The sequence below is a fragment of the Dermacentor silvarum genome, chromosome 3 (genome assembly GCF_013339745.2).
Source record: "Dermacentor silvarum isolate Dsil-2018 chromosome 3, BIME_Dsil_1.4, whole genome shotgun sequence".
Lineage (NCBI taxonomy): Eukaryota > Metazoa > Arthropoda > Arachnida > Ixodida > Ixodidae > Dermacentor > Dermacentor silvarum.
In genome coordinates, this window is record NC_051156.1 from 147,937,778 (window position 1) to 147,964,610 (window position 26,833).

Below are 26,833 nucleotides of genomic sequence, written 5' to 3' on the forward strand. Positions count from 1 at the left end.
TAATTCCGGGAATCTGCAGAGCAAAAAACGGTTTAGGCAAAGAATCCATGGTGGTAATATCGGAATACCGTTGGGAGAAAATCTTGATGGTAGAATATTATGATGACGCGATAGAGTCTTTGAAGAGCTGCAACCTGGCTGTGCAACAGGGAGCGATGACAAAGGATGGAGTTTGTGTTGGGTCAACACGCGGAGGTACAGTCGAAAAGGCTCGCAGAGCAAGTATACAGCATTCGGACAAGCACGAGTTTCTGCTATAGTTCCATTGGTTGACGTGCATCGTGGAAGGCCAAAACATGTGCGCAATGCTTGAGCTTGAATGCTCTCCAGCGTGCACACACAACTAAGTTCCATGCTTGAGAGCGCCGGCATGCTGTACCGTATATGTCTTACGAATAGCGCTTGGTACAGTTTGAGTAATGATGACTCCGAAGGGCCCCATCTTGTTCCTGCAACGACGCGAAGGACGTGAACCAAACTCCTCAGCTTTGACTTCATTGCAGCGACGTGTCTTGACCAAGATAATCCCCGGTCTATGATTACGCCATAGAATCTGTGGTGTGTTACTGCAGGTATCGCTGTTCCATTAACAATTATGGGATACATGGTGATTCGTTTTCGCGTGAATGTAATCATGGAACATTTTGCTGCATAGAGCTGAAGGCCTTGACGGCCCAAATGTTTAGATGTGATTGTCACTGGACGTTGAAGTCTAGCACGCATTTGGGGATGGGTGGCTCCAGATGCCGAAATGCATCTCATCCGCATATTCGCTAATCTTTACCGTGTTAGGAAGTTCAGATGCAAGGCCAATCAGTGTAATATTGAAGAGAGTTGTACTGAGAACCCCTCTTGTGGAACATCTAGGTGGATATTGTACTGGCCGGTGTCGCCATCACATGTCGACATATACACGGTGCGGCCACTGAGATAGCTAACTATCCATGCATATAGCCGGCCACCAACGTCTAAATCTTCCCGCGCATCAAAGATTGCATAATGGAGAACGTTGTCGTATGCACCCTTAATATCCAGGAAAACAGCTCCAACTAACCAGCGCCGACTTCTTTCCTGTTCAACAGTGGAGACCAAGTCGAAAACACCGTCGATCGAAGAACGGCCTCTTCTGAATCCATTCGTAAAATTAGGAAAACAATTATTGCTCTCTAGGAATCACTCCATCCTTGACAAAACCATTCTTTCCATTATTTTGCCGACGCAATTGGCTAAGGCGATCGGTCAATAGGAGGAAAGCTCATTAGGGAACTTCCCTGGTCTAAGTAATGCTACAATGCGACTGCATTTCCAAGTATCTGAAACATTTCCGGACTCCCGCGTGGCATTATAAAAAGATAAAAGGATACGTCGTGCTGCTGTGACAAGATTGCAGAGTGCAGCGTACGTGATTCTGTCAGGTCCTGGTGATGATTAGCATCGGGAAACAGAAATCGCAGCGTCAAGCTCTTGCATCGTAAAAGGTACTTCGAGTCACTCATCAGGTGATGGGGGCGCGATGGTGACAAGCGATGAACTCACTGCATTAGACCTGTCCACAATAAGTTTACAGTAGTCCTCTGTTACCTCCAATTCGGTCCGGCGTTGGTGTAGAGCCACGGCACGGAATGGGTGTATTTGCTGTGGAGTTGCCGGAAGACTTCGTATGACCCGCCAGATCTTGCATAGAGGTTGCCTTGGGTCTAGGTATCCACAGAATGCCCTCCAACGCTGTCTGTCAAGCTCGTCGATATGACGAAGAATACGTCGTTGAGTTCGGAGACAGTTCGAAAGATCTAATGGTGACCCGTTCTTCTGTATCGGCGTTCCGCGTGGCGAAGGATTGCACAAAGAGCCTCATATTGCGTGTCGACCGATGATCTGTGCCTCGGTACGCTAACTTCTCTGGTTTTGTCCCGCAGGGTAGACGCAATAATGTGCTCTGTTGCGGATGGAGATGTGAAACTCTGACAGCCGGCATCGACAGACGTCTTAAATAAAGTCCAGTCTGTTTGACGGATGCAACAATAGGCTGAGTGGCGAAACCAGCTAAATTTAAGTTGGGAGGTGGTCACCCCCGTAAGTTTCTACATTCGTCGACCAGCTTGCTGTGGACAGAAGGCCCCTTGACACAAACGTTAGGTCGAGACAACTGCTGTAGGATTTGCCACGAATGAATGTAGGAGATCTGTGATTGAGCGCATTTAGTCCCTGACTACACATAAAGTCGGCCAAATTTTTGCCACGAGTATTCGTCATAGTGCTACCCCACATGGGATGGTGTGCGTTAAAATCACCAATCATAATATGGCGGACCTTGCGATGCTTGCAGCACAGACATCAGGTGCGAGCAATCAATCATTGATTTTTGGGTGGATGTATCCTCCAATCACTGAGAACCTGAGCCATCTGCGTTTTATGGTAAGGCCTACGTAATCGTTAGTAGTATGCGATGGGACGTCATGTCTGAAGTACACCAGATCGTGAAGTACACAAACTAATATTTTGCTTGAGGTTTGGTCATTACGAGACCATCTCTGGACATATCCAGGAATACGGAAAGAAGAATTCATATTAGGTTCACAGATAAAAATAACTAGAAACAGGTATTTAAATACCCGCTGTCGGAAATCAGACAAACGACCACGTAAACCTCGACCATTCCATTGCATAACAAGCGATTGTCGCATCCGTTCTTCAAACATCATCGCCGTACTTGTTTGGTGAAGAACAACTAGAAGTGGTTCCAACACTTCAAGTAGCTGCACGGCTACCTTAGCAGCCGGGGTATTTAGGCTGGAAAGAATCCTGCACATTGAGCCCATCAAATTTTTCAGCATACTCTGGACGTGAATATCGTCCGTCTTTTCAATCACTTCTTTCGTGTAGGAGCGGTACATGAAGGCGTTTCCGCAGGCCTTGAAAGTAACGAGGGCCACTGAGCCTCCGATGTGTTTGGGGTCGATGACGAATCGCCTTGCACTTTCTTAGACTATATAGGCTTTGGGGCACGTGTGTCTTCATTTCTCACAGGAGGAAGTGGTGGATGCTGCACTTGAGCCGTCTATCCTTCTACGCCAGGAACGCTGCGGTCCCGTTGACGTCGGTGTCGTGAACGGCGTCTGCGGCGGTGGATAGCCTTTGCCGCTTCCATGTGTGATAAATGGTCTCGAACCATGTTCTTCAGAATACCGATTTCATTCCTGATCTTTGGGCATTCTTTTGACGTTGCGTCGTGGGCACCAGAACAATTTGGACACTTTGCAACAACGTTGCAATTGCTGTCTCCATGAGGTCCACCATAACGTTTGCATGTTACTGCACCCTTGAAAACTGCTCTGACATGTCCAGGTTGACAACTTATGACACTATAAAACCCTCGGCACGTAAGGGCGTACCGAATGTCTCACATATCCAACCTCTACGTGTGTTGGCCAAGTTTCCGATTGAAATACTAGTTTCACTCATCGGGACCGTCCAAAACGGGGAAAGCTGAGCACAGGGGCCGACTATGACAGCAGCTTTGCGAGGTCAGCGTCTGTAATCTCAATGTTCACGTCGTAGATGACGCCTGCTGTCGCTTCCTTGCCGTATGTGGGGAATGCGTTAACGGGGATGCTTCCCAACTGAGTGGTTGCTTTCAGTGTTTCCAGAATGGTCTGTGTATTGACTTCCACCGTAAGTATGTTCTTTCGATCGTTTATACGTATTTCTTCCACTTGACCAGGGGCAGTTCGATCGAAGTATTCCGACAGGCTCTGCCTATTCAGTCAGTTGAGGTTGTACGCTGTCATGGTTGGTATGTACGCGATAGTATATGACCGCTTGCCACATGCCTTTTTCGTCGCCTGACGACTGCTCGGTGATGTCCTTCTTATCTTTCTCTTCAGTCGTCTGCTTGACATTAAGGTAATATCGCTGTCCGAGCCCATATCTTCAGTTGAGGAGCCATCAGATGACTCAATCGGGACCACGCTGGGGTCGAAGCGGTCACTCACGTCGGACGCATAACGAAGTGGTCGTTGATGACCCAATTGCTAGGCAGGGTTCAGGTCCCCCATTGCAGAGGACCACATCCCCAAGTGTTCTTGTCACTGATTGCAGAAATCATCGAAGGTAGAATAGAAAACACAAAGAGCTCGAAGCTGAAGGTGCTCTCTACGATCACTTCTTCTCCACCTTCATACAAGGCTAAGGGAATGCCGAGGGATTACAAAATCTAATAATGTAGAAAAGAGTAAAGGAGAGTCGTTAATATACAAGAAATTATCTTATTACTTGCTCATAACGATGTCTTGTAAGAATCAAATAAGTACGATGCTCGACCTTGGAAGTGCTGGATTTACTTCGCCTAAAGATAAAATGTGCAAAAGGGATCTTTAAAGAATATGAAAATTCTTATTTGTTGGTCCGTGCGCGCATGTATGTGGTGCGAAGATGCTTTTGTTTGTGGTGTCTGTGGTGCATGTGCATTTTTTGGCAGCTTGGGGATAGCAAACGCTGATATCTACCTTTCGGTTAACCTCCCTACCTTTCGCATCTCATTTATCTCTCTCTCTCTCTTGGGATGGATCAGTCATTTCTTTCTAACACTGTACTAAATGAAGGTTTGCCTCGTAAAAAAAAAGACTTCCCTGCTGGAATAGTGCGCAAGGAGGTTTGACTACACGTAATGTTACTTATCCAATATTTACTATAAACCGCAGGTCGGTGGTCCAGTTCGCTGTAAGGCTTTCTGAGGTGTCTGGCAAAACGCTAGGAGCTGAGAATTTCCTAAGTCTTGTTTGGTCCACGAAATCAGCAGCAGTTTGGTCTATGACACGAGCACTCGAACGCACCACCTTTGATGGGAGTGCGTCGAGTGGTGGTAGCTTCGTATGCGCTGTGCTTTCGACGCTTAGTTCGCGTTGAAGCGAGACGCAGCATGTACGTCAATTAGCTCGCTGCTGCAGCCGCGACGAGCAGCATCTGTGTGTAGTCCTATGGTGCGATTGTGGATGCGGTAGTTGCTGACGGCGCTGAGGAGCGTCTGTGTCCATTCCCAAAGCAAGCAAAGCCGTGCTATCGCTCGACTAACTTGGTTCACATGCGTTCAGTCAAGGAAATTTATTTTTTAAGGCTTATTCACACTAGGCAGACACGACACCTATTTTGGTCTGCCGACTGTTGGCAACAGCAGTTTACAGGATGGAAAACGCTGTGGCCAACGGTTTACAGGAAGGAAGACGCTGTCGCTAACAGTCGGCAGACCGAAATCTGTGTCCTGTCGGCCTAGTGTGAATGACCCTTTACACGCCAAGCCAAACACACAAGTGTGCGGACAAGATACACAGCTGTGGCACCGAGTAAGTAAGTACCATAATTGCGTATTTATTTGACACCAATTTTAAACATTTTGAAGCGGCCGCTTTCAACGATTCAAATAATTAATATGGAGGTCAACGAGCGTTATTGGGCCGCTATTTGAAAATTGTCGGTCTGGCATCGTCGAAGTTAGCCAAGAGCGCCATTTATTGTTCGCTATTCTGTGAGCAATTCGTTAAGGGTCTACAGTTCCTTCCTTCATTCGTTCGTCGTTTCGTTTGTTTCGTCAGTTCGTTTGTTTTGCGCGAATAATTGCCACGAGGGTCTTGCCCGACCAGCGGCAAACAGCTTTCTTCCTCGAATATCTTGTTCTCGCTGTTCTGCGTGCGCGTACGCAGTGTGTGTCTGCGTGCACGTGTGTGTCGTAATGAACTTCTAATCTAATCAATCTTAATCAACTTAGCCGTGGAACTAATAAAGCGTTTCACATATATTGCCTTAAGGCGACGGTGAAGTCAGCCGTTCACTGCACTAATCTATGAAGATATAGAATATCATTTCGCATTCATGCGGCCCCGAATCTTCATGGCATGTGACTGTGTGAGCGCACTTTTGCTAAGTTGTTGATAAAAAAATTCTGCCGTGAGTCTGCTTTCGTATTTTGAACCACCAAGTGGCCGTTTTAAATCCAGAAGCAATAAACCCCTTATTAGTTGCCGACCTATTACTCTCACTTGCGTACCATGTAATATTCAGGAGCATATAATCTTCTCTAATCTCGTCCCCTTCTTCGAATCAAACTGCATAGATTTAGAAAATCGTTCTGATGGGAAATGCAGGTGCTCTGTTTTACCCATTCCTTGCAGCCATTCTGGTTTAAGGGTTCTGTGTAGATTTCATTTTTTTTTCTTTTTACAGGCTTTTGACAAGAGTAATCGTCACCTCTTACTCTACAAGCTTAGGACTTTGAAAACTAACCGCAGAATTCTCACTGGGATTGCATTTTTTGTAACTAATCGTTCGTAGTACTTTCCTTTATTCTTTCGACCCGCGCACATTCAAACACTGGAACTAGGGGGCCTACATGCAAGCATGTAGGCTCTCTAACTGGAACTATCTTCCTTCCGATATTGTTTCTACTTGAAACCATGTGGTGCTTTGTTCATCGATACACAGTTATTGAATGATTGACGCCGGAAGTGAATCTTCGAAATTTTTTATACCTTGTCTGTATACACTGTACTTCGCATTGTATTTGAATTTTCGGTAGTGTGAGCCTTGAAAAGTACTCCTCACATGTGCCTGCAGATGTTTATGCATCTGATGTCATTTCGTATTCTGTATTGTTAGTTGTGTGTGCCTCAACCCCCCCCCCCCCCCCCCACACTATAAAGCTTTGTGCGCTTGCAGGCAAATAAATAGAGCAAAGCGGTCTTTGCGAATCAAATCGCGGTTTCACATATCATCGTCGTTGGTCAACGCGGCGAGTAGAAGCTGTCACTGCTCCAGCTCCAAGAACGGCTTGCGTCGCGAGGCCGCATGCGCTTGCACCGATGAGAGTGGAGAGTTCCGTCACGGGACGCAAAGCTCGGTTCATTGCAACAGCACCAGGTTGCGTCATAGAGACCTTGCGCATCACAAACGTCCGGCCCTACCGATGGCGCCTGCAATTAGCGACCCTGGTCATTGCCAAGCTCGGTGTCACGACAGCGGTGACGTCAAAATTAGTGCCTCTTACTCGGGAGCGTCCTCGTTAGATTCTATATATGGCAGTCGGGCAAGGTATCATGACGTCACGGATCGAAGTGCACCGGCCTTGTTCTATCTAGGAGGCGTTGCCCAGGTACGCCTCACTCTTACCTTGTTGCGTATATGCCTTCGTGTCGGCGGTGAGCCCGGCCTGGCGCAGGGCGTTAGCCACCGCGTCCCTTTCCCGCTCGCCGCAAACTCGCCATTCTTTTCTAGACGACATCGTTTCTGGTGCGGTGCCAACAAGGAGGTTGTTAAACCTTCTTGACCTGCACCGCTGCATTGCTACGGTTGCGAAACGCGATAGGCGTGTGGTTTTGCGCCGTTTTGCGGGAGTGATGGACAGACACGCTCAGCCGCCTCGCTTGACAAGGCCTGTCGTTCGAGAAGAGGCTGGTCAAGTGCGCATTGTTGTTCGAACCTGTCATGCCGTTCCTGAGTGGACTTAGCGTCTGCGGACGCTTGTGTTTATTTGCGTGATTTTCGAACTTTAATTGGACTGGTTAACATGCGTGCACTTGTTTTTCATGTGTGTCTAAATGTTGTGTAACTAATTTTGCATGACGGTACTCGTAATACCATGCGATAAAGGAAAAAAATAAGATGGGTAGCGCAGTCACTATGATGCCAGACTTTCAATCAAGAAGTCGCAGGTTTAAATCTCATTATCGCTAATTTACGTTAATAGATGTCTGATTTATTTCTGTTTCGTTGATGTGTTTTTATTAGTACAAAACTGTCTTTATGCAGTGAGTGCCCGAGTCGACATAACAATGCTTACGCATTAAAAAAAATTCAGCTAGGGGGAAAGAACAGCACTCTCAGGAGTGCAAAAGGTTTTAGCTGTGAATCTGTGCTTTGAAGACGCTTTATTGAAACGCTAAGTTAAAAGTCACCACCTGGGGTCCCTTAACATCGTCTTAACCAAAGTGCTTGAGACATTTGGCATGCGCACAGTGTTCAGCCGCACAATGTCGTAGGCACTGACATGCCGCTGAGAATGATTGCGGCTTTTTCTATTGGAGATGCAGTAAGCATACGAGTGTCGTAAACATACTCATGCTCTTTCTTTGCAACAGTGCACTATCAGACACCCAACTTCCGTCTCTTCTAGCAGAAATGAGCGCACTGCTTCACAGAAACAGTCACTGTGTGTATAACAGTGCTTGAGATTCCTTTTGCATGGTTAGCAACACGAAGAAATGACGCCTTCTGTTGTCTTCTCTTGCTTAGCGTCGCTCTGTACAGGTTCTTTTGGAGGCCACCGATTAGGTGCACTTTGCCTCCCTATAAGCTTGCCGAAGATGAGCCTACACAGCGTCGTTGAGGGTGCCTCGCACGCCAGGAACGCAACATAGGCGAGCAGGAAACTCCAAACGAGCGTAGCGAACCACAGCGTGATCTGCGAAAGAAGTGAAATACGCTTAACACAGATGCGTCTAGGACAGACGGGGGTCTCGCAACGCGTGCTTGCCAACGCACGCTTGCAATACCAAACATATTTACGACAGAACAAGCAGATAAGTCGCATTGCTTGCGAATAAGCTGATTCCGAGCGCCGGTGTATACCGGGCGTTCAAAATTAAGCTTTACGGAATTTTTAAAGATTTCCTGTGGCAGGTAGCATAATTCTTATCGTTTAGCTGGGTTATTTGATTAGGCAGACATTATTAGCACGAGAAATTGAAACACATATTGAACTAATTAAGAAAACTTGACTAATGAACTTCTTAGTTACTTTACGACACATATTGCAATTTACAAAATGTAGCCGGTGAGTTTGCAAGGCGCATTCACTTGAAATGAATGTCCAGGATGAAACCAGTTTCGAGGTAATGTTTCCCAAAGTGTGGGAATAAATACATGGGCGTTCCTCTTACTTTTGTGCTTCAATGTATACAACTGCATTTGGGTAAAAAATAAGTGGAACAACAGCGCATTTTTACAGCGAGCTTGATGGCGCATTTCATGGCGAGTTTGATGGCATGGACGGTGGCTGTACCAGCCACCGTCCGTGCCATTCATTCTGTTGACCTAAGCAAGAGTCAGTCAGATTCGCCTATAGAATGTTTCGCATACTTTCCTGGACCACTTGTGTTAATTACCAGTCCTGTTACAACTCGCCACATTGGTTCGAACTTTACCGAACGTCGATCAAATACAAGTGTTGAAAAAAAGTGACTCCTTTCTGGATGCAGGTCTATGTCATCTTCATTATTTTCAGTCCGAAGTGTAACAATCAATTGCAGATCTTGTCATAGAGATGTTGCAACGTGGCTCTGGTATATAGTTAGCCCCCCAAAAATAGGCGCGCAACCTCGACAGAGCATAGCGATGGCGACGCTTAGAGCTTATGCCATCCGCAAAAGCTCTAGCATAAAATAGCACAATAACATAGCAAAGGCAAAAATCAACATGTTTACATCACCGCCAATGGCACAACCTACATAACATGACATCTCTTAAAACGTATCGACCTAATCGTTTACCTCAGTCGTTAATGTAAGCGTTCTTTGCAGTTCCAGAATTTCGACGCTTCTAAAATTGCACCTTCATTCTTTGACCACCAACCTGATGCTGTGAAAAGTTGGTTCTATGTGCGAGCGAACTTACCGCATTGAAATGAGACCAGAATATGCGTTCCCTGGACGCGTTCAGCATGAGTTGAATAAATGGAAAGTGAATGAGGTAGACGCAAAACGACAGCTTGCTCAGGGGCACAAAGGCATTCCAGGACAAGAACTTGCTCAAAACCCCTGCAAAGTAAAGAATTCCAATTCACGCTGTAAGTCTTCAATACAACGTGGTGTCCTTAGTTTATTTATTTTTAGCGATGATGTAAAAATCGGTATCCTTCAAATGAAGGCTATTGAAAGCGACATGTGTGGCACTCGCCCGTCCCTCAATGTTGCGACCTTGCTGCAGCGACGTATAATTACGAAATCCGGGACCGTATCTCAGGTTTCCTTTAGTCATGCGTAATTTGGTGATCATGCTGTGAAAGCGCCTATTCATGTTAGGGTTGAAACACGCTTGGAGAGTTTTCTAGCGTGCGTGAGGACTGCAATGATGACATGGCGACAGGGTCATGTCTAAGTGCCTGAAGCCCTCCTTCCAATTATGACTCGGAAAGTCGGTTGACAATAAACACCGTAGACCGTCAAGCAATATACTGAGCTTTCCTGAAAGCTATCACATACACCAGAGAGATATAAATGATAAGTAAAAAGGCAGGCACGTTAACGTGAAGTTGTTCTGGCTGACACCCTGCACGGGAAAGTGGTCAATGGACAGGTAAACAGAGAGAATCACAAAACAATGTATACCGCGTACACTACACAGTGGTAACAGAATCTAGTATGTACTACTACCGTAGATGTTAGAAACGTGAGCAGCGCAAATATAGTCATGGCTGTGGCAGCCGCCACGGCTGTGCTCGGCGCTGGCTAACACTCCATGAGCTAATATTGCATGTATATACACGTACAAAAGAAAGTTAAAGGGAGGATGACAGCACGCCTAATACAAAATATGTTTGTTTGCCTCTCCAATGCGGAAAACTACCTTTCCGTCTACTTTCAGTTTCCTTTAGCTTATTGTGTGTACTTTTTAAACAGGTATAACAAGTAATATTGCGATTTATGCTTTCAATGGCTTCAGTTTTCGTCGTATTGTTGTGACGTGCAAAAAATATAGCCCTTCGGATCAGCTTAATGTCACCGTTCATTGGTCTTGTAGGTCAAGTGAAAAGGTGCGTATCATTGACATCATGCTTAGTGCAATCACTGAATCGGAAATTTTTATGTACGATGACTTCGGTGCCTGCCTGATCTTTTCCGTGACTTGAGGTGCTTTCTCTTTCCATTTTCTCCGCTACCAAGAGTAGCCGGTACCACCTAAAAAATGCGCCAGAATCTCCTTTACGTACATTTCAGGGAAAAAAAAAACACAGGGAGCGGCGTTTAAGGAGGCTCTGTTTTTTCCCAAACATCGCGAGCCCCGTCGTGTTAACCGACGCCGGCATCGCTCCCACATCTTCGGAGCGTCCCGCCCTGTCACGGCTATACGCACCAGGCGCTCCGGCTTCGCCACGTAGCTAGCCGACAAGTCAATACTCTGCATTTCGAACACACGACGAGAACAAGTAACATCGGTTGCGCAAGACCTCGCTGACGTGAAAACGCAAATGGCGTCTGCTAGTTGGTTTTCGCTCGCTAACGCTTTGTTCGGTGGCCAGACATTGCACCGCATTCAGAGGAACAGAAGTCCGCTCACTATAGGCGACCTCGATGGCAGCCGGTTACTTTTTGGCGAGATACAGAAACTGTGGGCATTATATAAAACAAACGCATCCGCTTTTTCTAAGACCCTATAATGTTGATGTCTAATGAAGAGTACTATTCCAAACTAAACCAGGGCATAAAAAATATAGCTTTTTGTCCTGCAAACTTTTCAGGGTCATTTGTACCGTTTCTGCACACATGTTAGCAAGACTCTAACGATTCCAACTACATAAGGATGGAAACCCACTACACACGATCTACGTATCCACTTTGCTATGTCAAGTGCAGTCTCCTTCTAACAAGTTGTAAAAACACTCTCCAGTGAACTTGATTTCTTATAATTTTTTAAACTGCTTATAGGGTGCCCCTTGTCTTTAGAATGTTCGGCAATAAAGTGCTACGCGTCGCAAATGCAGTATTTTTTTTTTACAATGTTCAGCAATAAAGTGCTACGCGTCGCAAATGCAGTATACATTTTTTACAATGTTCAGCAATAAAGTGCTGCGTGTCGCAAATGCAGTATAATTTTTATTCTTTTTACATGCCGGTTGAATATTTTTCATTTTTTTAGAATTATGTATGATAAACCTACTCTACCAACTGTACAATTGAATTACACCATTTCTTCTTGTTACATTGAAATGCGTTACTCCATGCGACTATGTTACAAAAGTGTGGCATGCGCTCGCCTACGCACCGCGCTGTATTCGAATCACAAGCTTTTGTCAGGCTACTCAGCCTTTCGCCCGTTTCTCTTCCTGTACAATATGAAGAAAAGAAGAAAGAAAGAGAGAGAGAGAAAGAAAGAAAAAAAAAGAATATTGTGCGAGCCTTACCACCTCTGCCTGATGAAAACGCCAGCGTGATCCATACGAGGAAGACTGACCAGAAGATGCGGTCAAAAAATGAAGCAGCGAGGGTTACGCCTTCCGAAGCCGGGTTCGCGCTGCGGTACCAGGGAAGCTTAGCGAACACGGAGGCGAGACCGCAGCTGACAGACACGCACCAGCCCGCAAACTGCACAATCTTAAAAAAAAAAACGATGCGCAAAACATTGTGCTTCCCCAAGTGGTGGCATAAATAGACAGGCGTCTTCTTATAAAATTCAATAATATCGCGTTTATTTTTCAGGAATGCGTAAGATGTTGGAACCAAGAGAGGATGCCGGTTAGTCAAGTTCACGTGAGAAACCACAAAAATAGCAAGTCATACAACATGATGAAAAGTAATATAAAGAACGCACACTATAAAAGGGCACAGGCGCAATACATTTAGCGTAATCTTTTTTTTTCTTTTTTTTCATAATTACCTTTCTATTTTAAACGAGTTCCTAAGGGCTATTGCAGAAAAAATGACGACACATGGCATGAAACATGGCAATCCAAGGCTTTCTTCGCTAAGGTGTATCGCGCAGTATTCAAGTCGCATCTCTTTGAAGCCTTGTAAGCAAGTTAGCACGTGTTACGCATAATGCGCGGACGCTGAGGTAATCGGCCTATTACAGCGATAACATGACAGTCCTTGGTAGGCTTCCTACAAAACCGTTGAGTACAGGGTGGATTGTGTGGCTCAAGGCACCACCTTGAAACCATGGCATGAGCAGCTATGAGAGATCGAGACGTATTCGGTGTGTACAAAGACACACTTTAAGTAATTGAGGGAACTGTGACACACCCCACAAGAATGGCCAGCCGTGAGCAATATCCTCATGTGTTCTTCTTACGTCAAAAACATAGCAACGGATAGCTGCTTACGTGACTATTGATGGTGAACGTAAGTAAAAGATCCATTACCTTGTCAATACTACAAACTTTTCATCGTCTATACGCATTCCAAATCTCCTCTTTTCCGTTGACTCGGACAGACACCTATATCCGACGAGGCATATTATTGGGTTCATTATTCCATGTTGCAGTGCTCGGAGTTGGGCATTGAATAGCACACGTTCTGCCTTCTCCGGAGTCCTTAGGCTGATTTGTCAAAGCATTTGGTTAATAAGTTATGTCTTCCATTGGCGGGCCGTATTGCTGCTAATATGTCCTGCATCATGATATCCTGAAATTTTCTCTTAAGAACAATTTGAACGTAAGAAGTTTTTTGTGAATACGAGCCCTGACTCGCTAACTTTCAAGAACGTTTACCCGCAAGAAAAGGGAGTGTTGTACAGCGCAATCCTCGGGCCCCGTTGTATGTATCTCCATTCCGAAGCTTCCCTTCTGTGGAATTACCAAGGACTTTCATTCTAGCCTGGTGCTGCTTTCAGGTGGATACCACCTTTCCATTCTATAGCATGCTTGTTGGTAAGCCTAATCGGGCGAAATCAAAAAAATTTGCGTAGCTTGCAATATAGTGGCACAAGGCTAAAGAAACAGCGGAGCTGATGGGAACCTAGCCCTACCAAGTCATCCGCAGCATTTTCCAGAATTTATTTAATATTGATCGATTATCGATTACCTATTCATTGGCTACCGATTGGCTATGGCAAGGTATTGGCCACGTATTTGGGCTAGACTAAGCACTACCAAGTCATTCCCAGCATTTTCATAAATTTATTGATTATTTATTATTGATCGATTATCGATGAGCTATCGATTGTCTATCGGAAGGTATTTGCCACGTATTTGGGCTAGGCTAAGCAATACCAAATCATACCATCCTCGAGCTTAAACACCTTCGCTCGTTCGCAGGGGTATCTGCCATTGCGCTAGGACCCTTTCTGAACAACCGCCAGGATCGGCCCACATTTTCTGTTCGCTCTGCACGGAATAACGGTCGGCGTAAACAGCCCCGCTGTTAAAACAACTCTGCACGTACCTTGGCAATTTTGCGCTTCCTGAAACCTTCCACGAGAAGGAATGCTATGCAGCCACTGAAGTAGCACACGGCGTGATAATAAGGGCGGAGATAGTATTCGTCGAACGTATTGATCATTGCCCTGCAACAAAGCAAAACGTAAGGCACAGATGTCACTAAAGAAGGCCGTCCCCTGTATTTTCATGCATACGAAGCATAGCCTCAGCAAACGCTTCGAATTTTTGAACCGTGCCTGAAAGCCAGACTAGTATGCGGCTTTGCATATAAAATGACGTTGAATAAATGTGACCCTTAACATGCTCTAATTTGTGAACCCCAAAACAGCTTTCGGAAATAAGGCCATTGATAGATGTTGAAGCACTCCTTGCTTGATCCCTTGCATCCTTATTATGGACTACTGTTCATTGTTGGGTTTGTTCGTTCATGTTGTGCAATGGCGTTCAATGAATGAAAAATTGTGTACTATCGTCATTTCGTTTCCCTATAAGACGAAAATGTTCGCGAATGCTTTTCACTTAGCTAGCGGAATGGCGTTTCACATAAGTTCACAAAATATTCAATTTGGTTACGTTTTAAACACCAGTGAAAATACATATGTGGCAGGAAAGCACTATTTTCCAGGGAATAGCCACTGTTATGCGAAACAGTGTTCTGAACACTTGCATCCATTAACCGGAACATTGTTTCGTGCATCTGTTACTGAATCAATGTTTATGTTTGCGGGATGTATTCGCACTTATGTACACGTGATTTCAGTGGTAGAGGCAAGGGAATAAATGTTGCACGTAAAAGTTGCAGGTATGCTGAAAGTTTGAAGAAGACAAGTCCACTTGTCGAAACGTTGGCTCCTGCTCTCACTTGTTCTCGTGTTACTCAGGTATGTGAAATGTTGTTCAGGATTACAGTGGCTGTTTGACTTGAACAATGTCCCAGATATTTATAGTTGGGTATTTAAAAAGTAAAAAAAATAATTTTATGGAACGTCGTTTTGTTTAGGTACGATGGAAGTATTTGGAAAAGTTTTCCGTTTTAGACTGAATGTCTAAAAAGTACAAAGGTAGAGAAACCAGTGAGGGGCTTGCGCCAATATAGGCTATTAAGCGTGTTAATGGTGCCACCGAAAGCCGGCTTCGATGAAACTGGAGGGAGGCTTGTTACAAACGCGAAAAGTATTTTGAACTAAAGTACAAAGGAACCTATGTCAAACAACAGATGCCGCGACCTGAAAGCAAATGAGTGTTCTCATAGTAGGTCGCGAGTGACTTAGCCGATAATAACTGTGTTACTTTCGAGATGGCTTTGAACGTTCCAATTGTATACGCCTTGAAAACATTGCACTTGTCTATCCTGGTTCGAGATAACGTTTTAAGCGCTCAGATTTAAGCACCAACCCTTCCCACCCAGTGTGGTCTGCCTGGGCAAAACACAATAAGCACTTAAATGTGAGGAGTCAGGGAATGAGTGCGATTTTTTTTAATGTGTACCGTTGTCACCTTCATTAAGTATTTCTAATAATAGTTATTAAGCAGGCACTAGGCTTTCCTTCTCATCATTACTTTGTCGATACTTGCGAGTCATTCTCGCTGGCACTTACTTTAGGCGGGGACCAGGGAATACGATGAACGGAAGCACATCAGAACTCGCCACGACCCACGTTCCGAAGGCGCAGCAAATTACCGACAGCACGACGAACGCGCTCACAGCCGGTACCCTGCGACTGTAGAAAAAGAGTACGCACAACATCAAACACCACGGTTATGCCAGTGGCTTTTACGTGCGGAATCAGAACAAGTTTCTTTTTCATGCTCGAAACTGGTAGCTAGATTTATATGACTTATGGCGCGTTGTGCTGGCTATAGTCGACTGACCGCTCAGAAAGCTGCATGCAAGCGCTGCCGAATCAAGCGACGGCCAGTCCGGGTTCCTCAGTGTATTTCTCTCTTTTTTTTAATTACTCATTGACGATGCGAATGCATGAGCATGATCTCATTCGAACGGTTTTGACATCCTCGCTCATCAGGATAAAACATGACAGCAGCGGCATAATATCTTTGTACGTCTGTAGTTTAGCCACTAGTCACTTTGGCAGCAACGTTTTATGCATTGTAAAAAGTGTGCTCGGAGAGCAATACGCGTACTCTCAATTAAACGTTATGGTTTCAGTACAAATATTTCTTGCGTGGAACCCAAACGCAGCCCTCAAATTAGAAGCTATGTTATTTTCCCACCACATAGGTCGCTTCGCAACAGAAACTTCTACATTCATATTTCTGTTGCAGTGACCTTTCTTTACGTATACTGTCGCTCAACAGGCCCGCTTCCAGTGCACTTGCTTATGAATGCGAATCGCGCTTGCTGATCAATAACGATACTCTTTTTTTAATGTCTTTACTTCCGCATTTAATGTAAAACCTTGCGGCAGAAAGGAGGTGCTCTATAGGGGTGGACCTTACTGCGCTTTTTATTTGGAATAAGACACCCCTGGCCATTCGCGTGTTTGCAGGATGCAGTGACGCTGCTGACAGCAGCAATACCACAGGTACAGGTAACGTGTCATAGCGTACCGGTCATGTCATTTCCCGCGGCCGTCATGCTCACAAAAAAAAAAAAAAAAACTTCAATGATTGAAGGGAAAAGTGCACACATTCTTTGGTATCACGCATACGACATACAGCACAGCATTCGTTTCAATAAAAAAACAAGCACAACACAAGCATCCAAACCAGATAATTGATGATAAGGCGGTCCTGCTAACATTGCGACGCACGTAGCGCTCCCCGCAAACGTTTCCCGCTAAAAATTGCTGTTGCGCAAGCTGCCGCGGCGACGGCAGCTTGCGACGTGGCTCGTGACGTCACTAGCCTTTCATATATCTAAAAGTACCGGCCTAGCAACTGATTTCATTGTTGTTGCAGCACCGCTATGGGTAGGCAACGCATAGTTAGGACTCCCGAGGAGCAGCGCGAATACAAGGAGCGGCAACAGGGAAAGGAACGGAAATACGACCAGCGACCGCGTGCTGCCGCTTGTCGTATTGCCGTGGAATTCTGGAGCACAGGGGAAGTCCGCGTGTCCACAGTCGCATGTGGTTGAGTAATGAGCCGGAAGAGGAATCGTGCAGCAAAGCATTGCATACCCCTGTCAGCCGTTGTAGTGGTGGTTTTCAACATCTTTGCTGGGAATCCACTTTCGCAACGCCGGTATGGCGAATAATTTTTTTTTAATCTTCACTTCTTTTAGCATGTTTTCTGCCCTTACCGCGTCCTCCTAGGCAGAGTAGCCAGCCCGACATTAACCGCGTATTCAGAAATGTACCTTAAGTCGAAACCCATGCTTGACTCGGTTTAAAAATGACGCCTCCCGTGAACGCGCCGGAGGAAACGCAATGAGCGTCCGGCGAACGTTCACGCCAGGCGTGCACTTAGATGAAGTCAAGCGTGGGCTTCACCTTGAGATGCATTTCTGAATACGGGGGTTAATCTTTTTAACCTCTCTGCCTTACACCTCCTGCTGAAAAAAATAGACATATAGAATATCGTTGGAATAAAAGCACGGAAGAGATTGATACGACCGGTTACGTTACAGACATATAGGTACGAAAGAAGAATGGGAACCGAGGGGCTCGATTTTTATTAGTCATAACCACATTAAGCTAACAGACAACGAAGCCAAGGAAAGCATCGGGGAAATTAAGTGTAGTTGAAATGGAATGTAGAAAATAATGAAGAAAGGGGAAATGAAAGTGGACGAAAAGATAACTTGTCGCCGGCGGGAGCCGAACCCGCAACCTCTGACAGCCTTGATGTCATTAGGTAGCATGAGAGGGTTTATTAGCCACGTGACTGCTCTCCCAAGATCACGTGTATCGTGACACCATCGGGCTAAAAAGGATGTTCCACATCCGCCCACCATGGTTCTGAGTGGCGCCGGCTAACACTCCTAGGGCTAGATCTAGTAAACATAAATACCCAAGTTAGTGGACGAATTGATGGCCGTCGCTGTAGCACAATTGGTAGTGCAACGCAAGCGTAATGCGGAGGTTGCGGGTTCGGCTCCCGCCGGCGACAAGTTATCTTTTCGTCCAGTTTCATTTCCCTTTTCTTCATTATTTTCTACATTCCAATTTCAACTACACTTAATTTCCCCGATGCTTTCCTTGGCTACGTTGTCTGTTAGCTTAATGAGACATATAGGTAGCGGTACAAGGTAGATAGAGAGATCTTGAGGAAGATAAAGAAAAAGTATTAAGGAGATGTCCACCAAGATGCTAGGATAAAAAGCATGTCTAGCATACCTGATTAACTCAAGCAGGTTAGATGACTATTTGCAACCGCCCCGTTACGAAGGGCACGGCAATAAATCATCATCATCATCATGGCCCCAATGAGTACATATTATTATCATTCGAGCAAGAAGTAAATCAATTTTGTATTACATATCGCAGTTATCAAGTGGGAAATTCGTTATAGAGAGAGAGAAATAGAAGAGAGGAAAGGCAGGGAGGTTGACCAGATGCGCGTCCGGTTTGCTACCCTGCACGGGGGAAGGGGGTATAGGGATGAAAAGAGAGGAGATAGAGAGAGCTCAGTTGAAGTTCATCATACACCTTAGCTAAACACGTAGAGCACCGTAACAATACATCAAACGCGGTACATTTTTCAAGCACAGCCTTTGGCGGCAGAAGTAATTTACCCGCATTGCAGCCATGCACTCATTGAAATCCAAGGTAACAAGCATTTCGGAGCCAATTCTCACAGCTCGTGTGATCCGCAAATTTATTTACGTATGGTGAGCAAATCAGAATCTTAGAAAAAGACGCAATCATCTGTTCTAACTGTTGCAGACGATGGCGACCCAATTACACCAACTCTTCCTTTCTCCGTTCCATAGTGCAAGATAGCCTGGTGGGCTCAGCCTGGTGAACCTTTGTGCCTTTCCATTATGACTTCTCTCTCTGTCTCTCTCTCCCAGACATGCGTCAGTGCCCATTTAGTAAATTTGGCATGAGGCTATATGACCGGCTTACCTCTTGAATATCGACACCACCAATAGAGAGACCAGGAAGAGCTGGAAATCGGCCGATAGGTACCACATGTGCAACAGCGGTGAGGGCGGTGGCGGTGGTGTCGCAATGTAGCCGAGGGAAGGATTATCTTGGTTGTCTAGGCCGGAAATTGCTCCACCTGAGCGCTCCTTTCCGCCTAGATGCTAAAAGTAATAAAATAGGGAGCTATGAAAGCAACGAAAAGACAGGGGAGGGGGGTAGGTTCATAGCGCTCCATAATAGAGAGCTTTAAATTAGGGGGACGCAAGCGTTGGGCCCCTCTAGCATTTAGGCCATGGTACTGCGCATGCGCATACACTAGTGAGCAGTATGCGCAGTACGGTGACCCCAAGCGCTAGGGGACCCCAACCCTTGCGTCCCCCTAATCTGAAGCTCTCTATAAGACCGTAGTCGTGCTCCGCGCACCAGTATGCAAAATTCAAAAAGAAAGAAAACCAACAGGTGCCCTATTGGTTTTGAGGTCCACCACTGGAGGGAGCGGTGCTGCTATCGCTGTGACGTTTAAAGTGGCACCATGTGGCTCATGTTCGCACCTTCGCGTCTTTGCCGCAACCAACGCAGCTCGCTGACTGGGCTATTGAAGCCTTGATTGTAGGATTGTAGAAAATGTGTTTCATTTCAAAGGCAGCAAATTCTGCTCACTCAAGAAAACTAAAGTGGCCTCCTATAAACGAGCAGAGCGAGTGATTGAGTTTTTCAAACAACGCCGTGGCTCACCGCCCGATGGTTGTGTCGGTGGTTACGTAAATTGGGCGCCAGGAGATAGGAATAAAAACAAATTGGAATAGTTTTACATTATTGGGCCACATGACGTGTATTTAGTCCAGTTTCTACCATTCTGGCCCACGGATTGTTCGAACGGGCCAATTTTATGTGGTTCACATTGTAGGGAACATTCCCGGCACAGTTAAAGAGCTCTGAAAGTCCATGTGTAACTAAATGTTCCCGAAATTGAGCGTACTATGCGAGGTGATCATTTGTTAAGCTTTCCGGAATTGCTAAAATAGCCTCCGGCAGTTGGCATAATCCATGTCCTTGAGATGGATTATTCGAAGAGGCGTAAATGACTTCTAGGAGAAATCAAAACACATATTCAACTAATTAACAAAAATTCACTAATTAACCTCCTAATTACCTACTTTATGGCACATATTGCAATTTACGAACTCTAGCCAGTTAGCTTGAAAGACGTGCTCCCTTGAAATGAATCTCCAGGTTGACAGTAGTTTCTAGATATTTCCCCAAGTGTGGGACGAAATACATGGGCGTTCCAGTTACTATTGTGCACCAATTCATAACAGAGCGTTTTGTTGAAAAAGTTAGTGGACTAACAGTGCATTTTTATGGCGAGTTTGGAGGCGCATATTTCCAAGCTGATGTCATTTTGTAGATATGCCAACTTTTCTTCTCACTGATTTCAGGCTGCGGCCATTTTTTACTGCTTCTTCAATCTCTCCTACGTCATAATTTCGAATATCCCTTACATAATTGTTGTTGATCAGTTTTGACAGTTCAGCGAATTCTATCTGATCACTTGAGTTGGGCATTTTTATGCTTTGTCGCTTCTTTATCAGGTCTTTTGTTACTTTGGACAGCTTAACTACTGGTTGCCCTGGTGCCTTACCTTCCACTGCTTCTGAAATCAGCCTAGTTACTGTTTCATTAATTACCTTTACGTTATCTTCATGTTGCTGTTCTAAAGCTTCATATTTCTTTGCGAGCACCAGCATGAATTCGTACGCTTTTACCATTAATGTGTCTAGGTTGGCCAGTTTCTTCTTGACTAATTTTACTCTTTCACTCTTCAAAATGAGAGAAATCCTAGACCCCACTAACCTATGGTAACTGCCTTTACCCTACCTAACACTTCGACATGCTGCACTATGCTGGGATTAGCAGAGATTATGAAATCTATTTCATTTCTTGTTGCTACATTAGAGGTTTTCCATGGCCATTTCTTGTTACTACGCTTCCTGAAGAAGGTATTCATTGTTTGGAGTCCATGCCTTTCCGCGAATTCTACCAACGTCTTTCCACTATTGCTCCTTGAATCAATGCTATAGTGGTCAATTGCTTGCTCCCCAGCATGTTTTTTTTTTTCATTTTTGCATTGAAGTCGCCCTTGACTACGACATACTGAGTTTGCACCGTTCTCATTGCTAATTCAACATATTCATAAAGCTGTTCCATTTCTTCAGCATAATGACTGTAGGTTGGATCATAGGCTTGTACTTCCTTTATTCTATACCTCCTATTCAGATTTATTACGACGACCGCCACCCTCTCATTAATGCTGTAGAATTCATCGATGTTGTCTGCTATGTCCTTAGGAATTAGAAATCCTACCCTGTATTCCCTCTAATCGGGAAGACCTCTGTAGGAAAGCACCTGGGCGTTAGTCAGCCCTGTATGAGCATATTTTAGCATACCGATTGCGCCTGTTACATGTTGTTTTCTTCTTATCAAGTAAAGCTTGTCCTCATTGTTGTTCTTCGGATAGCAGTATGTTCTAAATATGAAAAAGAAATCACGGGGTGATAGTTATGTGTGTCAGTACCGGGTAGAAAGAAAAAGAACAACCGCAAGCGCATGAGACACTTCAAAGGCGCATACTTCTCAGTCTTACCGCTTTTCTTCGTTTTTGGTAGCTAGCTGCATAGAAGCAAGAAAAACATTAGCTGACTGTGATAAATGCGCGAACGCGTCTAAGAGTAAGTCACAGTGGATTTTAGCCTTTGCTTCTTCGTTCGTGACAGCTAGCCGTTTGAGATGATAGAAACACTCATTTGCGATATAGTAAAGCGCTATAAAACTACTGTTTTAGCTCGAGTGAGGGACCAAGCTGTACTTCGCTTACACCGATTCCTACAGTCCGTGGTACCTGCACAATTTCTTTACGGTAACTTGGGAAACATTGCCAAACACTGGCAAATCCAAACACTGGCAGATGCTTAGAAAGTGTATCGACCAACAAATGAGGCTCACTTGCGCTGAGTGACTTGTTTATCATAGAAATTTGGTGTGTGCGTGGCGAAGGTCAGCAGGTTCTCACGGCGAATCTGTTAGTAAGGCTACGGACGAAGACGTGTATTTAGTAAAAGTGGCGAGTTTCAAGCCATCTGGAAGCAAGGCGAGTTCTGCCGAGCAGTTAGCCGTCCACAAGCTAGCACGCCCAGTGCCGATTCCGACCACACAATGAGGGACAAACGCGTTCTTCTTCCCCACAGTGTAGATGCATTGGCTCTACGGAGGCATTGAAACTGTCTGGAACTTCACCGCGACATACAGCCGGAACGCACACAGCAGTAGACGCAGGCACAACATTATCTGTAGAGACACGAAGTTCACCTTGACTGCACGTCTCCTCTGAGAGCCCGCACGAAACATGACCATCGACAAAAACTTTCCCTGTGCTGCAGTGGATGGCCGCACCACACTATCGCAAAAGGTCAATGTCCAAAATCGCTTCGTGTGTCGATGGGGAAATAACTACAAATTCCGTCACGAAAAGTGCGCCACTCGAGGATACTTTAGCAGTGCAGACACAAACAGGACGCAACGACTCGCCGCTCACTTCATAAGAAGTTGCAGCCTGGTCCCACCGAAATCCAACTTTGCGCCCTCAGACACCTTTCAAAGCGAGAATGATTAGAGATATAGTTGCTCCGGTATCCACTAGATTCATTGCAGAAGCACCATAAACAAGTGCATGCACATCGTTCTGAATCATAAAGCATCACGCAGAAACACCTCTGACAGTTGTCTAAGTATGAGTAGAACTTGTTGCTGGGCGAGTTGGTTGAGAACTGAGGAATAAATTGTGGCGCTAACAGGAAATAAAGACTTAGAAAGAAAAGTAGGAAACGATAGGTCCGGCGCTGAACGTCAACTGTTCTATTCTTACAGCAGAGCAGGGAGAACCAACAAATGCACACGCGTTCGTCAGTGTCGTCTAGAGCGATTAAAGTGACGTTTTTAACAGTTGCATCTTGTTGTCAAACAGAAAAACAGGCGTATCACTAATGCAACTCGTGGCTCTCTTTTTTCTTTGATAAGCCTCCAAAAGTTCTCTTGTTAACGTATCACCACTCCTGCCAACAATCCTATTCTCACGCAGTAGTGGCTCACATCTGTCGGCCAAGCAAGCCATGCAACGCGCAGGTAAGGCCGCACTACCTTTGTTTATTATGAACAATTCACGCTCCCGTGCCTGGTCATTGGCAGATCTCCCTGTTTGTCCCACGTAGGACGTCCCACATTTCAGCGGTATCTCGTAGATAATGTCCGTCGCACATTTCACGTATGGTCTGGTGTGGTTTTTCTGGAATCCTGACTTTTTGTCAAAGTGGCTAATGCGCAGACACAGTACAGCCAACTTGTGAGGTGATGACAAAGCAACAAGCATACCAAACCTATTTGCAACTTTCTTCAATTTGTGGGAAAGTTTGTGGACGTATGGCATCACTACGGGCTTGCACTCTTTTTGGCCAGGGCTAGTCATAGGCTGTTTGCCCTACACCTTCTGGAGCAATATTTTTGAGAACGCCCCTATGACCGAGCTTGGGTAGCCAGCTGTCTGTAGCCTCGCCAATTGGTTACCAAGGCTAGTCTGCATCGCGTGAGGGCACTGGTTCATGAGAGCAGATTCAAGGCGAAGATTGGCTATTGCTCTTTTTACTAGACCATATCGCAATCCCGGAAAGCGTCACCCGTGTCCTAGACAAAGGGCCAAAGGATAGCCATGGACCAAGTACACCAGCCAATGAACTTTTCTCCTTAAATAGACGCGTATCGAAGAAAGCCACAAGTGAAGACCAGGATAGATGTCTCTTGGTGCCTTTTGGAAGTAGTTGTTGATCCCCTTGGTAGGGCGGCTAACAAGGTGGGGTCCGGCAAGTCCAAACACCCTACAAGGACCGTCGTACCTTTTTTCGAAGAAAATTACCTTCAACTTCTGCAGTTTGACAAGAAAGGTCGCTTTATGGTTTTCTCAGGAGGTGTGTTTAATGACATGGCACAACAAGCGGTAGCAAAGAACTTTGTCCCAGTCAAATAAAAGGCAACGAGAGTCAAGAAACAAGCAATAGCACTTTGCAAAGGACCTTTCGCAGTTAGTTCGCAACCCGCCGGGGTGGCTCAGTCAGCTAAGGCGTTGCGCTGCTGAGCACGAGGTAGCGGGATCGAATCCCGGCCGCGACGGCCGCATTTCGATGGAGGTGAAATGCGAAAACGCCCGTGTGCTTGCATTGTAGTGCAAGTTAAAGAACCCCAGGTGGTCAAAATTAATCCGGAGCCCTCCACTGCGGCGTGCCTCATAATTAGAACTGGTTTTGGCACGTAAAACCCCAGAAAGAAGAAGAAGTTAGTTCGGAAACTTAACCTTTCGAAGATAATTGGCAGGAGTGGTGATGCGTTAGCAAGATACCTTCTGGAGGCTTCACCACATAAAGCCAACAGACAACGAAGCCAAGGAAAGCATCGGGGAAATTAGGTGTAGTTGAAATTGGAATGTAGAAAATAAGGAAGAAAAGGGAAGTGGACCAAAAGATAACTTGTCTCCCGCCGGAACCAAGTTATCTTTTCGTCCACTTTCATTTCCCTTTTCTTCATTATTTTCTACATTCCAATTTCAACTACACTTAATTTCCCCGATGCTTTCCGTTGGCTTCGTTGTCTGTTGGCTTTATGAGGTTATGACTAATAAAAAAATCGAGCCCTTCAGTTCCCATTCTTGTTTCCGTGTGGAGGCTTATCACATAAAAGAGAGAGGCACGAGTTGCATTACTGATACGTCTTTTCTTCTGTTAACAACGAGCTGCAGATGTTAAAAACGTGGCTGTAATCGCTCTACACGACAGTGACGCACGCATGCGCATTTGTTGATTCTCCCCGCTCTGCTGTAACAATAAAATACTTGACGTTCAGCGCCGGACCTATCGTTTCCTACTTTTCTTTCTAAGTCTTTGTTTCCTGATAGCGCAACAATGTATTCCTCTTGTCTAACTATGCGTAAACATTGTGCCACTTGCTCAGTTCCACGCAGCCCGGTGTCATTATCAATGTTATGAAACTTGATCCGACCAGTACAATAGACAGCGCTGCGGCGACACGAACTGCTGCGGACCGCGGAGCAAGGCGAATTGATGACTCAAGCAAACTACTACAGGTGGCGGCGCCAGGTGCGCTGATGACGTTCCAATCATTATAACCCGTTATCGATCTTTAGCGCCTTATCCATCCACGTCAAAGCATTATGAACCGCGATCAACCGTACTCTGGCGGTTGCTGCACCTGGCGCGGTCGCGCGCACCGTATCTTGAGAGCGATCTGCGATGGCGACAGAGAGCACCGACTGCTGACAGTTTCGTGTGTTCTGTGTTCTCGCCGTACCCACCGTAGTTGCTCAGTGGCTATGGTGTTGGGCTGCTGAGCACGAGGTCGCGGGATCGAATCCCGGCCACGGCGGCCGCATTTCGATGGGGGTGAAATGCGAAAACACCCGTGTACTTAGATTTAGGTGCACGTTAAAGAACCCCAGGTGGTCCAAATTTCCGGAGTCCCCCACTACGGCGTGCCTCATAATCAGAACTGGTTTTGGCACGTAAAACCCCATAATTTAATTTTCATTTTTTTGTGTTCTCGCCTCAACGTTCACGTTGGAGAGAGACGCGCGGGTCCCTACGTTGAAAGTGATCTGCGATGAGGACACAGTGTGGCAAGGGCTGACTGCTTCGTGTGCTCTGAGTTCCCGCCGTGTAGTTCCCGTGAAGCGAGAGGCAGCACGAATGCGAATTCGCTAGCTGCTGCGGGCGCTATCTAAAAGCGATCGTCTGACTTAACGGACGGACGGACGGTGTTCGTCTTTGGGTAAGCATATAGAAAGGCTTACGTATTTAAAACTATTTTTCCGTTACGAAGGTGAGGCGGAACGGCACAGTGTCGATGGAGACCGCGAGGTAAACTCGGTGCACGAGAAGATTGTGGTTGCGTCAAACTCCTGTCAGATGCCGCCGAGCGGCTCCTGCCAGTAATCGTTGCCGGGAGGAGCGTCAGCTCAACAGGAGGTTGTGCACGGCAGTTGAGTTGTCCTCATAGGAAATTTGGTTCTCGTTGAAAAGATGGAACGAACATTGGCAGTTGAGTTGTCCTCATAGGAAATTTGGTTCTCGTTGAAAAGATGGAACGAACATTTTACGTTGTTGGGAGACGATTGCAAAATCTCGCTATTAAAACGCACCGCATTAAAAACGAATCGGCAGAGGCCGAAAATTTCGATGCTCCTCAATGTATACAAACATATATATATATATATATATATATATAGTCAGGCGCGTTCGTGTCGACCGCATAACGAGCAAGTGGGTCACATTCATTACGGCTAAACATCGGCCGCCGGAAGGAGTGCGCGCGGCGAGGGCGTTGGTCGTAGTCAGGATCTTGATAGCTCCTGGTCCCTCTCGTCCATGGGGTAGACCTACAACTCAACAGCCACTGTGTGAACCGCCGGTGGCCACGCGGTCGAAACGGCCGTGTTTCTCATCTTGTGCGGTGAGTACGCACCAGTGATACCGATGTGCGACGCCAGATCCCTTCTCCTTGGAGCAACTTTTAGCGAACAATCTAT

At 45.7% G+C, this 26,833-nt stretch overlaps 1 protein-coding gene across 2 annotated transcripts in view; it reads right to left on the reverse strand.

Moving 5' to 3' along the window:
• Window positions 1-7,897: 7,897 nt before the first annotated feature.
• Window positions 7,898-26,833, reverse strand: part of LOC119445892 (nose resistant to fluoxetine protein 6-like) — a 40,746-nt gene continuing 21,810 nt past the window's right edge. For both annotated transcript variants that reach the window (XM_037710192.2, XM_049663714.1), the window contains 6 exons: window positions 19,171-19,352; window positions 15,739-15,861; window positions 14,145-14,265; window positions 12,167-12,356; window positions 9,661-9,803; window positions 7,898-8,449 (listed from right to left, as the gene is read on the reverse strand). In XM_037710192.2, coding sequence (XP_037566120.1) covers window positions 8,234-8,449; window positions 9,661-9,803; window positions 12,167-12,356; window positions 14,145-14,265; window positions 15,739-15,861; window positions 19,171-19,352 — 975 coding nt within the window. In that variant the 3' untranslated portion in view covers window positions 7,898-8,233. The remainder of the gene's footprint in view (window positions 8,450-9,660; window positions 9,804-12,166; window positions 12,357-14,144; window positions 14,266-15,738; window positions 15,862-19,170; window positions 19,353-26,833) is intronic.